Source organism: Falco punctatus (assembly GCF_963210335.1).
Source record: "Falco punctatus genome assembly, chromosome: 10".
Classification (NCBI taxonomy): domain Eukaryota; kingdom Metazoa; phylum Chordata; class Aves; order Falconiformes; family Falconidae; genus Falco; species Falco punctatus.
In genome coordinates, this window is record NC_137590.1 from 16975405 (window position 1) to 16991693 (window position 16289).

At 53.0% G+C, this 16289-nt stretch overlaps 1 protein-coding gene across 8 annotated transcripts in view; it reads right to left on the reverse strand.

Annotated features, from left to right (window-relative positions):
• The window catches only part of CDH22 (cadherin 22), a 98104-nt gene that overhangs the window by 45916 nt on the left and 35899 nt on the right, over positions 1–16289 (reverse strand). For all 8 annotated transcript variants that reach the window (XM_080404089.1, XM_080404088.1, XM_080404087.1 and 5 more), the window contains one exon: positions 7548–7667. In XM_080404089.1, coding sequence (XP_080260215.1) covers positions 7548–7656 — 109 coding nt within the window. In that variant the 5' untranslated portion in view covers positions 7657–7667. The remainder of the gene's footprint in view (positions 1–7547; positions 7668–16289) is intronic.

Sequence of the window (16289 nt, forward strand, 5' to 3'; positions counted from 1 at the left end):
CACCTTCCCTTGTTCTACTGTCATTTCAGTTCTGTAATTACCTGGACTCCCACCACCTTCAGCCCCAGGAATGTGGAGGGGGCTCTGTCTCACTAACCATCTCTTCTGCACTTCCAGCATCTGCCTGTTTACACACTCGTAACTCTCAGCCCTCCTATCGCTCCACGCTCCCGGCCATCACGCAGGTGAGATGCGGCACAGAGCGCTGCCGAACTTCTGCTAGGGAGCATCCCGACCTCTCCATGGGAAGGCAGCAGGTGCTGACCCTGTGATGGGGCCTAGGGTCCACACCGGCTCCCTCCTCGACCCTGGACCTGTTCAGAGGAAGGCACTTGACCAGGGGTCCCACCCCACCTCGTCCAAATGGGGCTGAGAGAGTGATGCACGCGCCCCCACACACGCACCCCAGGCAGAACTGCAGTCTCCCCTCTGAGAGCAGGCACTGGCCCTGCACAAGCACCCAGGGCTGCACGGGACCGGCCTCAGCTGGTTGTGCTTATAGGCCTTCTCCTGCCACCCCACTACGAATACAAACCCACTATTTCTGGGCAAGCACCACCTCATTGAAATTTAAGCAATTCTGTTAATTAAAGGTGTCTGAAGCATTTTATAATGAAAATGATTCATGTCAGCACAATAGTGATGAATTGGGATGAGAGGGAAAAAGCTCATGCATTCACCAAGGCTGTAATGACTTAACTGAGCTGCTTGGAATAATATAGCTCATAATACGCGATGCAAGATGGGAGGAAAGTGCTCGGGCGCTTCCCAGAACACCTCCAAGGTCATCCATCCCAACAGGGAGCAAGTCCAGGCCATTTGGCATGTGCAGAACAGGCCAAACAGCCCCAGCTGGCTCTGGTTATTCTAGTGGCAGGAGGCAGACAAAATCCTTGTCTTTGGCGAGGGTGCACACCGAGCAGAAACCATCTCCTACCAAGATGTTGTTTGTCCAGTTCATCCTAGGAGAGTGGGGGTCTGATGCAGATGTAGTGCCCCGTGCCCCAGGCCTCCAAGAGCTCCAGCAGCACTCTCACCAAGAGAGCTGCTCCCCCTAAACTTGCTCAGGCCACACCAGGCTGCTACCCCAACTGTCAGGCTGGTTTTGTCTCTTAGGCTGAGGTACCGCTTCCCATTTACTAGTGGCCTTGACAAACCAGGGTCTCCAAACATATTCCACACCAATTCCTTGAATATGGCTCTATGAGTGCTGCCATAGACAGCCACCAGCAGCAAACATGCATGGTCCCATCTCCTAAGAGGCAGGAAAGCCTCTGCTCCCCGGCCCCCAGGAACTCTGCAAAGCAGCAGCAAGTGATGGTGGCAGACCTGCTCTCAGGGCACAGAGACAGAAGAGGCAGGGACCTCTGCTGCTGTATGTTGAAAAGTCCTTGCTGTCATCTCCCAAGATTCACGTTCTTTCCAGCCAAACTACCAAACTTTGTCCTTCCCAGACACTGCTAATAAAGCAAGAACCACCTCCAGCTCAGACTCATCTCCCTAGTTCTTGTCAGCATCTGTTATAGCTGAATAATCCAGATGCATGGTGGCATACCCTCTGGTACAAGGCACATGTGGCCTTCCAGCATGATCCAGATTAATCAGTAAAATTACCAGGCAAGGGGACACTTACAGCATCACATATATACCATCAAATCTGCTCAACCAGCAGACACTCTTTGGGCGATAAAAAACAAAGCAGGACAAAGTACTCAGCAGGTAACCGCCTTCCAGGAATCCCAATTACTATGGGCTTTGCTCTGCTCTTGGATACTTCTAGCTCAGATGTCCACATCCTCTGAGACCCTCTGGACAGGTCACCTTCCAGCTGAGGGCAGTCAGGAACAACATGCTCCCTGCCACAAAGCCAGAAAGTAATGTACCACGGAGGCATCCTCAGGAGGTGCCTGGTCCAACTACAGCTCAGAGCAGGCAGTCTTCAAAGGCAGATGAGACTACTCAGGGCCATGCCCAGTCAGGTTTTGAGTATCTCCAAGGACGGAAATGCCACCTTCATGGTGACAAGTTTTGTCTTCCTGCCATTTGTCTCTTTTTACTGTGTATGCCTGAGAAGAGTCTTCTCTGTCTTCTTTCCTATTTAGCTGGACAAAACCAGATTCACTCCTCCCCAGCAGCTTGGCCAGTCGAAGCAAATAGATCTCTGCCTCGCGGAGGAGGTTAGCCAACTGCAGATGGGGTCTTAGCCCCAGGAACCAGCACTTCATCCCCACTACGTGCAGAGCCACCCTTCCCATCCTTAGGGCAATTTGGAAGGCAGAAACTACAGGTGGTCTAAGCAAGGTACTAGGCACAAGGCTCAGGAGGTTCATGGCTCTTCAGCAAATAAGGTACAGAGTGAGATCCAGAAATGGAAAGAGCATGGTTGCATCAGCATAACCAAGCTAACCAGCAAAGCTAATTGGAAGGGAGCAGAATCACCCAACTATTGTGACTGAGGGATGCTGCAGCCTGCGGATTTCTAACACAGTGTCTTTCACAGCAGGTGGCCAAGTCTTTGTCAAACCAGCTGCCCCATAGCTCCTAGGGCAGCACCCGCAGAGACAGAGCAACTGCCACTGCTCAGAGAGGAGAACCTACAGTCTGGAATCAGCCTTCCCCACGCCAGCACTGAGGCACCAGTGCCCTGGAGGGAGGCACCTGCAGTCAGCTCTGGCAGATGGGCCAGCACACTTACCCTCCCTTTGTCCCTTCTTTTAGCAGCTAAATCCCTCGTCACTTCATATTAATTCCCACTGCACATTAGTAGTTATAATTTCCTCAAGATGACTAAACACACAGTTTGATCTCAAACCAGCTGAAGTTCTTGCACCAGTCTCTGAAGAGGACTGTTAACATTCGATCTTGCTAATAAGAGCAATCACCTTAAATAAGCATGCATTCTCTGCAGACTCTCAGCACCCATGCTCAGACCCCCTGTCCCTGTGCACAGCTCTGGTAAATAAGCTTCTGGGATGGGGCACAGATCTGTGTAAACCCAAGAGAGCGCGCGCACACATGCATACCGATTTGTGTTTCCAGGCACCAAGGAGCATTTTTAACAAACTGGCGAGAGCAGCAGAGAAACATGTTCTGCCTCCCACCACCGCATCACACGAACCCAACAGTTCATCAGCCCAGTTCAGCATGTGGCATGATCTCAGCAACAACTCCTCTCCCAGCCCACCCTCACCACCCCAGGACTAGGGCTGTAATCAGTCTCCAAACAGGGCAAGGCTGGCTCTGTAAGGGTCTGTAAGTAAGGGTGAAACAATTAATGGCTGCACACAACCAACCATCAGCTTCACCTCAACTGGCCAGTATTTCTTTTCCTGCTCTCCCTGGCACAAGTACCTCTAAGCCCTCACCAGCTAAGTCTCCAAATCAGGAGACAGGCTCTAGAACTCAGGAACTTTTAAAGTAATCATAAATGTCAGACTGCATTTCAATTAGCCTTCTCAGTCCTTCTGCCTTTTCCCTGCGCACAGCAGAACGTCAGATTTTAAGAAACTCTTCCTTTCAGTAAAAGGCAAGATTCCCACGTACGCTCCTGAACCAACAAGCTGGGCTTTTAAGGAAAACACCAAGTATCACAAGGCCTGCAGTATTACCTGTTGTGATTGCTCTGTAGCAGTCAATGTCCCTGCAAAGGGATGAACTAGGCTGCTGGAGCCAAGGGCACCAGGTTGTGCCCTCCTTCTGGGTGTCCATTACTTTCAGGTTTCCTCCTGAGGTTGTGGGTAGCAAGCTGTTGCTGGCAACAGCAAGTCTCTGCCGTGCTGGCCACAGATGAGGACGGGCATTGCAAAGAACACAGGAACACACATGAGCAGGCAGGCAAGCTGCCTGTGAAAGAAGCAATTTGCCCCTACAAAGGTGAATAATCTGCAGAGGTACAGAGTGCAGGATGACACAAAGCAACATGAAAGTATGGCCTGTAAATTTAAATGCACACTGATTTCTCCTCTCATGTAAATGCACTGGGAGTCACATACACTCTATGCCCATCTCAGCAATTGAAAAGTCTAAGTTAGAAGGATCCTGGTGAGGACGGGCTTCCTGGAGCTAGAACAGGAACTAGCACTAAGCCTCCTGCTCCACGTCCTGCTGCGCAAAGTGGGGGGGACGGGCGGACGGACACGGCTCCGCAGCCAGCCAGCAGCCCCAGGGCAGGAGAGAGGCTCTACAGCCAGGCTGAAGTGCTCTCACCCAGAAGCAACACCCACCACCAACACATGCGACTGTTTTCCAACAGAAGCAGCAAAGCACACACAGGGGCTGACTACTGTAGGAGCACAGCCTCCCTCCTTCAGCAGCCACGAAACGGCACAATGTAGCTCCCCTGCTAGAAAGAGCAGTCAAAGATCAGCTGCACCCCACCTGCAAACTGAGGATGAATGGTCAGCACAAAGCCTCAATGTGACTAATGCCTGCGGGCTCTTGCGAGAAGCCTAGGGGATATTATCACAGCTAGCAAGAAAGTCATGCCTCCAGAGTTTGTGCATACAAAGCTCCCGATTCATACACCGAAAAAGCCAGCCTAGACCCTCAGCATATGCAAGGTAAGTTCTGGGACCTGGCTTGGGGTACACAACACAAATGCACACACAGTTTCAGTGCCTGAAACACAGTTCTCAAAGTACAAGAGGTAGTAGCCGGTGTATACGAAAGAAAAGCCCATATGGATCAGCTGTGCTTTTTCTTCACCATCATTCAACACTGTGGAAACTGAAATTTTCCACAGCTTTGCGGGCACCAGCAACTGCCGTGCTGCAGCTCCCACTGTTCCAGTGGGGCCATTTAGTTGTTAGTCTCCCTCTAAAAAGATGTTTGTGACAGTACATGAATTCGAGGCTTATTGAGTGTTAGGACTCAGCATAGCATGGCATCAAGATGGTTTGGGTCTGCCTTTGACAGGTCCATCAAATCTAAAATTCCAGCTGAATACTACAGCTAGTAACATCCAAGAACAGGAGACAAGCTTAACAACTTACACGCTGTTCATATCCTATAGCCAACTGTGCAAACCACACTTGTACGTGCAAAACTGATGCTATGAAGGACAGTGCAAAAAGAGCTGGTTGTAAAGGCAAGGAAGGAAGAAAGCACACACGCTGGAAGGTGTCACGGGCTTAGGCGGTGTGCAAGGGAGCACTGCATGTATGGACCTACAAGAAAAGGTGGAGAAGAAAGTCAAAACCAAAAAGGGAAAACAAATTGTTCTTCATTACTATGTATTATAAGAAATGTAACATGCCAGGTTTTTACGGTTCTTTTTATGGCCATTAATAACAATGGTGGCTCTTGAGAGTTATGCTGCTACGGGTAATTAAAACTCATGCTCAGGGCACAAGCCAGGCCCCCCAGGGCAGTCAGACCAGGACTCCCATGTGGAACACCAAGAACTGATCCAAGTGCAGAGTAGGAGCGGGATGGGATTTGCTTGGGTGGATGTGCTGGCTCCTTGCCACTACCAGAGACTCAACGAAACAATGTCCCCCCTCGGCACCACGAGTCCTGTACTTGCTGCCCCCAGCTCCGCACCCACCCAGGCTGGCACTGACAGCAGGGCACACAGCTCATGCCAGGCACAAGGCCACAGGTGGTACAGGACAGGCTGCAGCTGCATCTTAAGTGGCTGGTGGGCAGAGCTGCCCACTGCATTCCTGGTGCCCAGGTAAGGCAGCTGCAAAAGGCTAATTGCAACTCAGACGCCACTGAAGAGTCAGCCCCCATACCTGTTTTAGCGGTCAGATATTCTGGAAACAGATGTGCTCAAAAGGGGCCGAGGACTCTTCTGCACACTGTCAGCAGTTTTGCTTTTATGAATCACAAGCAAGTAGAACAGTAAATCAACAACAACAACACCCCCCTGCGTAGGAAACAGCCAGCTTGAGAATTCAGACACAAAAAGTCAAGGAATCAAGAAGCTTGGATTCCCAGAGTGACATTAATTCTCACCACAGTCCCACAGGGCACATTTTAGTTTATGCCTTAATACAGAGCATTAATGTTTTTGCAGGAAGCTGAGCCTCTGCACGTCTTGGCTTGTGCATTTTGCTCCCAGTGGTCCCTCTTCATTCTAGCAGCCAGGCTTCTACTCACAAAAAGCTGTCTCAGATTAACAGGATCTCACACACACCAGAATTTTCAATGTTTAGTCCATTGTTCATCCATTCCTCACCACCCCCTCCCCGGTTGTGTGTCCCCCAACCCCCACCTCCTGGCCCCAGCCCTGAATAAAACAAAGCAAATCTGGGAGAGAAGAAAACCCAGGTGCAGCAGCTTCTGGACCAGGAGCGGGTACAGCCCCAAGCTGCTGCTTATGCACTTTCCCCAATGCACCAGCCTCTGCCCAGACAATGGCATTTTCCACCACTTACCCCAGCTCTGCTGTCAGGTGTGCTTAGGAGCTACCAAACTGGAGCTCTCCTGTGACAGCAGCCAGGGCCAGTGGCACAGCCAGGGCTGGGACTGGCTTGCCCATGTGCACCAGACCAGTTTTCAGGAGGCATGTAGTTTGACACAGATGCAGAGGCTCAGGCACACATACCTTCCTTACACTCCCCCCATACCAAAGCCTCCGAACAAATTTCACTCTTACATAAAAACAGCCTTAGAAAACATCTATTAGAACAAACACAGGTCACCCTGACAAAGACTTGGCACTTCAAGGGTCGCTCCCAACCTGTGTCACTGTGGTTCAGCAATGGGGGGAGGGGGGGGGGGGGGGCGCGGACAGGACACCCAGCTTTCCAGCAAGAGCTGCAGCTACCCATCGTGCTTGTCCTTTGACAATTTTTCATTAAACTGTGGGTACTTTACTGCATGCTTTGTGCCTTAAATACCTCTTATTAGCATTTGAGTGTCTTCCCTCCTTAGAAAGCTGCAAGGCTGCCATTAAGGGTAATGTGAGTCACGCTCCTGGGAGGCAAGGAGAATATATACCCCAGCACCTCCTGGTTATGGTCTACTCTAACCAGTAAGTCAGAGCATCATCTGCTCGGGATTTATTACAGAGGCATTTTACAACAGGCTCTATTATAAGTTATTAAGGAATGGAGCAGCTTCTACTGTTCTTTCATTAAATATTAATAGAACATTTATAAACCGATCCTTAATTTAAAGTGTTACCTTTAATCAAAGCCCTGGTGATAACAATGCAGCCTTTGGTAAGGCCCCTCTGGTATTACTTAAACCTTTCACACTGAGATTTTATAGACCTGCAGGTGCACTCCTGCTCTGGGCACAGAGCACACAGAGGAGCTCTGGCTGGTGCAGGCACAGGCAGGGCGCTCTGGGTTGGCAGCTGCAGGTCCTCCTCTGCGGTGCTGCCTGCTGCAGGCACTGCTTGGAGCCAGGCAGCAGCCTGCAGGGCTGTTGAGCTTCCTCTCCACACCCAGTAACGCCGCGGCACGGGTACCCCAGCACCAAGAGCCAGCATGGGGGCACAGGCCTGCTGGCACACAGCTGTGCACCGAACACGTGGCCACGGTCTGTTCTCCAGACATCCCACACGGACTGCCCCAGCCCAGCTAGCTGCTGCTCACCTGTTTTACTGTCCACAGTAAAGTGCTGCTCACCCTCAAGCACACTGTAGACTACCCGGGCGCTGCTCCCATATGTGGGGTCATCAGCATCAGATGCCATCACCTGCATCACAGAGGTGCCTGCAGCAGGGACAAGGAGGAAAACAGAAAGTCAGGGAGGAGGAGAGAAGACCAACACGAACCTCAGGGCCAGCGGCTGGCAGAACAGGAAAGCAGGGGTCAACACTGATCATTTGCACATGCTGAGGGAAACAAGAACAGCTGAGGCACTGCCTCCCCCCAAAAGCCTGAGAGCCAGGACTCCAGATACTGCTGCAAATGCCCTTTTGTCCTGCAGAGTGGCAGGAGGGACTGGACCTTGGGCCACCTTGGGGCTGCTGTCTAGGCAGGACTGCTCTCCAGGCCATCACTGGTCTGAACAGCTGGGAGCTTTTCTCCCAGAGACTTCTGCTGGACCATCTGGAAAAGAGCTAGGGATGAGATGTTATCACCACAGCTGCCCCTTTCCTGTCAGCACTGAGCAACACCAAGCAATTCTCCAGCATGTAGAGGGACTTCCCAGCCAGAGCCTGATCCACTCTGCAGCACCAGATCTCTGCAGCAGACAAACCTGCAAAGGGACAACAGCCATGGGAGAAGAAAGGCTTTTGCTTGCCCAGAGCCAGACACAACCCCACGTCCTCATGCTCTACACGTAGGAGGGCAGGAGGACTATAAATTGGATAAAAGTCCATCAAATGTCTGCAATTAAGTTATTGATTTTCAGCGCTGCCTCATTAAACTGGGTGCTTCACTCCAACTGTCCCTGTGATGGCTTTAATTTGACATCATGTTCAATTTGACAAAAGCAGGATCCAGCACATGAGAACAGGACCAGGAGCAAAGGGGCTGAGATCTACAGAGACAACAAAAGAGAGGAAGGAGGGGAAGCCTAATCCTACTTACAGACACCTCTGAGAAAGGAGATGGTGTGGCGAAACACCCATAAGGACAGGCTACCCAGTTCTACCCCTAGCACCAGACTTAGGGCATCTCTGCCCCAGAGGCAAACTGCTGGCACCAGTCACTCTTCTGGTGGGATGAGGTGCAGGATGGGGAGAAGAGCCCTGAGCTGCCCATAGGAGAGATCAAATCAACTGGGAAACTCCCTGCTGCAAAGTACTGCCAGGGCCAAGAACTGACAACACTGGCAGTGAAGCCAGTAATTTATAACGGACAAGATTCCCCAGCAATGATTGCAGTTAAAAGGTACGTTTTGCTTCAGAGATCATTCCAGGGCACAAGACCAGCCCAAACTGAAGGGGCCACAAGAGCATTTCACAGCTCACACTGCTGCATCCAGCAGTGCTGATCTGCCTCATGCATCTCTCAGGGCTGCTGTGCCACAGGCTGAGGAGCAGAGGTGCCACACTGGTCCAGAAACCCTTCTGTTCTGCAGTTCATTCATCCATAAGCTGCAAAGACAATCTCACAGGCAGGTCTTGGCTACACCTGCGTCACAACTAACCCAGAGCCAGGCTTACTACTAGCTGTCAGCATCTGAGTCCAGACCCATTACATTCTGAAACACCAAAGGTGCAATACAGTCAGAAGCAGCCTGTTCCCACATCACAGTGGGCAGAAATGGAGCTGGAACCATCCAGAATGGAGGATGAGGAGCTCCAGTTCCTGGTGCTTTCCTCCTCCCCTGTCAGGAGACCACAAGCCACAGCCTGCAGGCAAGCCAGGCAGCCAGGGCATTTCTGCACCAGCCCAGCCTGGACTCGGGCAGGAGACGAGACAGCAGAGATAGCAATGCTGCTGCAATGCACATGCTCCCCCAGTACAGTTTGCTTCTGATCTTCTGGAAAGGGTGTTCACTGAAGAAAATAAGCAGTTACCATGGTTGCTTTTCATTCTCTCTGGCTGTCTTCTCAGAGCTGCAGCTCTGCTGATAGCACAAGAATCCCCCTCATCAGTCTTCAGCAACAAGCTAGTTCAAGTCAACTTATTTATGCTTTGCTGTCTCCAGCGAAGTTATGGTGCATCCCTGCCAGGCACATCCAAATTACACTACAGCAAGACTAGCTCCCTGCCTTGCAAACAACTGTTTAAGAAATACTGTTGCTGCATTTCCTTGAAAAGGTCTGTCCCACCTCCTCCCGCTGCCTGCCATCATGCAACTCTTTCACCAGTTCTAAGCCAAGGCAGATGATCCCCACTGCATATCCCTTTGGGAACCCTGACATGCTCCATTGGGAGGTTTCTGATCAGAAAGCAGAGGAAGGGATCAGGGAAGGCAAAGTATGTGGCACCAGGGTCTCCAAGTTCCCCTCTCCCAGGTGCAGCAGAGAAGCCCGGCTAGGGATGCTGTAGCTGCCAAAGTCTGAGAATCACAAAAAGCACCACCTGCCCTAGCAGCAGGTAGGGCTCCTTCTGTGCCCAGCCCAGCAGCAACCAGCTGAGAGTCCATGCCCAGTGCTCACAGCAGCACCTGCCCCCGCACCTGCACCCACCACCACCACAGGCAAAACCTGCTGATCTTGCACAAACACCCCACACTCCAAGAACCATTGCTCTTGCCTAGGCACCTCAGAGGCAAAGTGTTGGGGGATCCAGAACTCACCCACACGCACATGAGCCCATCAAAAGTTATTTGCCTGCACTCGCCCTGTATACAGTATAGCTTGCGTCAGAACCACATACATGCAGGCAGAGCAAGTGCCCCAAGGACTATGCCACAACCCTCTATCCCAGCCATCTCAGTGCTGTCACCCCACAGGCGCCGGTCAGTGATCACTAAAAGGGGCGGGGGGGAGGAGGCTCAACACCAAAAGTCTGCATCAGGCTCTCCACCCTCATGCTGCTTCTCCACAGATGCATTCACCCACTTGCACTATACACCTACTAATCCACCCCTATCCGAGAGCTACACTCCTGGTGTTCCAGTATTTACCTGAACATTGCAAAGCTGCATCAGTGCCACAGTCCAACGGGAAGGCAGGACCTACACCCATCCAGAGGTGGGGGTTTGTTTTTCCGTTTTAAGCCATGCCCTGGACAAGCCAGGCGGGTTGCTGCTCTTGGTTTTCCCATACCAGCACAGAAAGCTCCTGGCCCACAGGGCTGCAGATGCAGGCTGCCAGGTCCCAGGCGTGAGACCCATGTTTGGGAGCAGTGTTTTCCATTCCAGTGTGAGGGAAAACCAAGCAGCATGAGGAGCATTGCAGCCGGACACCCTCAGCTTGGAGGCAGCAGGGTCACAGCACGCTGCCCTTAGGCTGATGGTAGCAGCCCTGAAGGTGGTGAAGGCTCTCCCCTTCCCCACCTGCTCTCATGGCATCTCATTAACAGATGAGCAAAACAAGCAGGTAGGGAACGTAAACACCACTTTGTGCTTTGACTTCTAGTCTGCAAAGATGCAATGCAGCCTGCTCAAGGTCACCTATAGGATATCAGGAATCTAGCAGTCCAACTGTCCGGCATCCTCTCTTAACCCCTACTTCTCCCTTTCCCACCCCTCCCTCTCACTGTAAAGAACAAAGGTCTTGAATTCCCGTTACACCTGATCCCCTCCTCCCCGCAGAGCCAAGCCCAGGAGCGCCGCTCCCGCCCCTGCGCTGACAGCAGTCCCCGCTCTCCGAGCACAGCACTGCCCACAGCAAGTACCGCATGTACGAGTTTTATTTAGTTTTCTGGCAGTTTCTTAGCCATAAAAGACAGGATAAATAAAACCTAAATATCCATCATGTACTGTATAACCCACCTCCCATAACCAGGAAGCCTGAACTCGTATCCAGAGAGATAATTGGACATGTAAAACCAGATAAAGACCTCAGTTTCTCCCCTGGGCAGTCACCCCACAGAACCAACGGAAACCAACAATTTTATATAAAAATTAACGAGTCGGAGTCCATCTCTTACTCTCCTGCTGCAAACGTGCAACCTGGCACAGCAGATGGGACAGGCTGCGCTTCCCCCGGGCAGTCCCGCAGAGCTGCCAGGGAGGGCGGCCAGCCCCTGCCTCCGGGGCCCGGCAGCTTCATCCCTTCCCTGCTTCACGCAGCGGAGCGCCGGAGCCAGCAGCGGAGAGGGGCTGCCAGCCCCCAGCCGGGCCCATCCCGCAGCCCCGGGCAGTTCCGCGCCCCGCGGAGCCCCGCCGAGAGGCCGCGGAGCCGTCCTGGCGCTCGGCGCCGCCTTCCCCGCGGGACCCTGAGCCTCCGGGGCCCGTCTCGGCCGCCCTGGGGGTGCCCCGCACTCGCCCACCGAAGGCTTGTGGCCCCAGACCACCGGCTGGGCGAGTTGCTGCGAACACGTTCGGCTAAAAGACGCGTCGGCCGGCAAAACGGCGGACGCACCGCGGAGTGATGTGGGACCGCGCTGGATCCCCAAGCGAGCCGCCAGGCCCCGTCCCTTCGCCGGCGACAGCAGCACAGCCAGGCGACAGGCCTACACACGGGCAGGCAAAGCCAGCGCCGCTACATCTGCGCGCCCCCCCCCCCCCCCCCGGCAGGCCCCGCCCCGGCCCCGGCTGTAGCCCCCAGCCGCTCCCCCCGGCGGCGGCCAGCTCCCTGCCCGGCGGTGCGCCCTCGGTGCGGGGACCGCGGCTCTTCCAGCTCTGCAGACTGGAAAGGACCCCGAGAGGAGAGCTTTGTCATGCAAAGCCACATGCCCTGGACTGATGCCAGCGTGCAGCACTCCTGTCTCGGGGACCTGGTTGCTGTGGGGGTGGGATTTTATAAACAGCGCCGTTTGCAGCTTTTGTCTTGCCCCAGCACATGCAGGGGCCAAAGCACCCCAGAAACAAGCAGACAGGCCAGCACGGAAGAAAATAAACCAGGAGGAGCTTAAAAATTACTGGAGCAGAAGTGAGTTTCTTGCAATCTCAGGAACATCCCGACTTGGTAGAAAGCCAAATCCAACCCAGAGGAGATTCACTGCAGAGCCCTAACGCCCCGCAGGAAAAGCCCGAGGGAGCCAACCTGGCTGTGGTGCAATCGCTCAAATACACAATTAGGGAAACATCCTTTGGGGTGTCTGGCCAGAAAAAAACATTGCACAAGGCACCCCTGCCCAGACGCCAAGCAGGCAAATGTGCTGTCTTGGGGAGCAAGCCAAAACATTAAATTTAGGGGGCACAGGTTCCCTGAGGGGCTTAGCACATGCAGACGAGATGAGAGGGTGTAGCAGGTGCTCGATGTGCAGGGCAGAGGGCTCAGAGCTTGCACCATGACCAGGAGTGCAGCACAGGAAGGGGAAGGAGTAGTGTCTCTGAGGGCCAACAGACAAGGCACACCCCAGCTACTTGCTGCCCCAGCAGCTTCCAGATGCACACAAGTGTTCTGAGCACTTTCTATCAAGGGAAAGAAAAAAAAAACCAAAACAACAAACCCTGCCTACAAATGTTCTAGCTGTATGTTAAACAAAGTATTTTTCTCTGCTTCCAGCATGGAGATTAAGCAATTTCTCTTTACAATAATCACTTCTGCCTTCAGCCAGCTTTGGGCTAGAGTTAGGGCTTGACCCCAAGTTTCTGTCTGTATAGCCAAATCGTCTCAAATCTGGATTTGGTGCCTCACAGAAATAAGGACAGTAAAATGCACCAAGGGAGGAGTGATGTTCTGATGAAAGGGTGCACATTTCCTAGCATGTCCCTCACTCCAAGCTCTGCATGCTCCCCAAACTGCCCAGAAGCACGCACTAGGCTGCAGCACCCACTCTGTGCAACCACCAGAGTTGTCTTGCAGGAGGCACTCATGGTGTGCTGGATTTGGGCTCGTGCTTGTGTGTGACAGACAGCTGTTAAGCACACCCCAGGATACTCAGGAAGGGAGCCTAAAATACAGCTAATTTTAGCATCTCCTATTACAAGGTGAAGCTCCTGCAGTTCCCAGGCTGTTGGCTGGGTCCCATCCTACCTCCTTCTGCAGCTGCAGGTCTCTTCCTTTGGTACTAGGTACTCAGCTTGGGCATTTTGGAGTGATCTGCGCTGGGGTGCCCGCACAGAGGCCAAGCATCAGGCGACAGCACAGAGCACCCTGCGAGCTCTGAGCCCACAGTTTCTTCTTGAGGTGACAAGACAGCAGTGGGGCTGCAAGAGGGTTTGCTGCTCGGACCCCATCCTACAGACAGATTGCTCCTTGGCTGGCCCATGTGCACGCGTGGCAGCTGGCTGTCCTGACCTGGCAGTAGGCAGAGGGGGTGTTAGTGACAACCCTGCCAGGCAGCACCACTAGCCCCTGCCTTCCTCAGCCCAGGTGGACCCAGTGCCTTGTCTCCAGCAGCTGCTGCCAGCCCTGAGGCAGGATGAGGCCCTGCTCCTTCTGGGGAGGCTCAGCAGGAAGAGCCCTCAGCCCCACTGCTGCCCCCCTGCCAGACTCACACAGCACCAGGTCAGACCTGGCTCCTCCACACCCCGACAGCGGCATTCAATGGCTCTGTGCCCTGCCGCCTCCAAAACAGCCCTTAGCAGCTGCCCTGTTTCTCCTGATGCCCCGGCAGCCTCAGGCCAGATGAGGTTTCTAAAGATAAAAATCATTTGAAGCCTGCTCTTGCAGCTAGTCCTGCCATGCCAAGGGGGGGCAGGGAAAACTGTTGGGTCAGTTTCCATTTTGAATGTGCTTCTTCCAAGCGCAGGAGCTCAGTGCCAGCCTCAGGTGGAAACCGCTGACCTCTCCATGGGCATAACACATGCTCAGCCTAGCTCCATGGGCTGGGGTTAGCTCAAAGCACCACCTCTGCCCCTTACAAATCCCAGACTCTGGCCTCACTTTCCTGACCATCTTGCATCTGCCATTTTTGATCCACCAGATAGCAATAGCAACTCACTTTCCCTTTGCAGAGGTTTACATTGAGTCTGGATGAGTTCATGGAAGACAGACGCTGAAGTTGACTAAACCCACAGAAACCACACACAGCTGAAGAAATTCCCCAGCTGAAACTGGTCGCTGGCTGGGAAAGTATTAAGAAGAGCATAACACATACTGTGTGTGCGCCGTTCCTCTGTAAGCATCCACTTTGCCCACTGTTCAAGACAAGATCCTGGAACAGAGGACACCTTTAGTCCTCCCTGACTTATTCTTAGTCTCAAGCAGCACATATGCTGTCACTGCCAAAACGTGCTGCCCTGGCCCCAGCACAGAGCAAGGGGCCAGTGCACTGCAAAGCACTCCCAACTACTCTGTGAGAGTTTGTGCTGTTCTCATTTGTTATTCCCTCTCAGACGCTAGGAAATCAAATTACTTTCCCTCCCAATTAGTACTCCTTCATTATGCAAATAATGTCCTTTGATCTGCTCCCGCTGTCATGGAGCGGATCTGACCGTATTTGTTTTATTCCTCTTTATGCCCCAGGAAGGTACCCACCTTTGGGAGCTGGGACTATGCTTTTGGCAGGGAGCAGAGAGAGCTGTGGCTGAGAGCTGCTGTGAGTGCACTTGGGCAGCCCCAAGCACAAACCTCAGCGAGGTCTGGGAAGGCAGGAGTGTGAGAGAAGGAAGGAGGGGATCACCCTTGACTTTTCAGGCTGGGCCACAGAGCAAAGGCTGTCAGAGCAGCAGACACAGGGAATGAGCAACTCCCTGCAAACAAGCTCCAGGCCAAGGAACAGCCCTGTCCCTGGGGTGGCCCCATCCCAGCCCCTTCCCCAGCAGAGAGCACAGCCGAACCAAAACCACTCGTGATAGGGAAAATGTCTGCACCCAAACGGAGCCAAGAGTAAGCATATTCTCCAGCAGGTCCCAGGGTTTGACCTTGAACTTGATGTATTAGTAGGCAATTTGAGCTCTCCCCAAGCTGCCCAGCCTTCCTGCCTCTGCTTGGCCAGTAAGAGGATCACCTCCATTCGCATTCAGGAAGGCAGCAAGGCATGCTCCCCATTCACTCTTATGAAAATACTCATCAGGTCTAGGGGAGATTGTCTGCCCGGCTCAGAGACAGCAAACATCGCTACTGATACCAACCGTGAAAGCCACGATCACAGCTGTACCTGACCACAAAAGGAGCACTCCCACACAAACAGGTCCCGGCAGGACATTTCCCATAAGAAACTCCTGAACATTACCTGCCTGGCCCAGGCAGCATCCTGTGTCCTTCATCCTCAGCCCTTCCTGCAGCAGCTGGAGCATAACTTCACACACACCAGGTCCATGAACCAGCCCCCATCTCCCTCTGTGTCTACACCAGGGCCACAGTGGAGGAGCAGGGCAGCTGCTGAACCCCAGAGGGTTGAGCAGAAAAGCTGCTTCTCAGGCTGGCTTGTTCATGCTTTCACAGGATGTGTCCATCGTCTCCTTCATGCTGCCTGTTCCTGGGCAAAGCACTGGTACAATGAGGAAGAACTTGGTGGGGGGAGCTGGGGCCTTGCAGCTCTGCATTCATGCTGCAGGGGACCATGTGGCAGCACCACTTGAAGACACAGTGTAAAGCTCTCCTTGCCCTGTTAGCTGGGCCATCTCCAGGGCTGGGCTGCTTCTGTAGGGATGTGCTTGTGCTCCCTGGGTTGGCCAGGCTACAGAAAGCTCCAAGGTTGTCGCAGGCAGACAGACCTCAACCTGGTAAGCAGAACCTCTTGGAGCATGCAGCTTGGAAGCACAGCCCACACCGTTCACAGCACTTCTCTGTGCTTTTAACTTTTGAGTATTTTAATTTGCAGGAATCGCCTCCTTTCATGTTGTGAAACCGTGTTTCTTTCTCCCTCTGATCTCCAATTTCGCATAGAAACTGTCTCCTTTGATATGTCTTGTTCACATCAGTCTGATCAGGC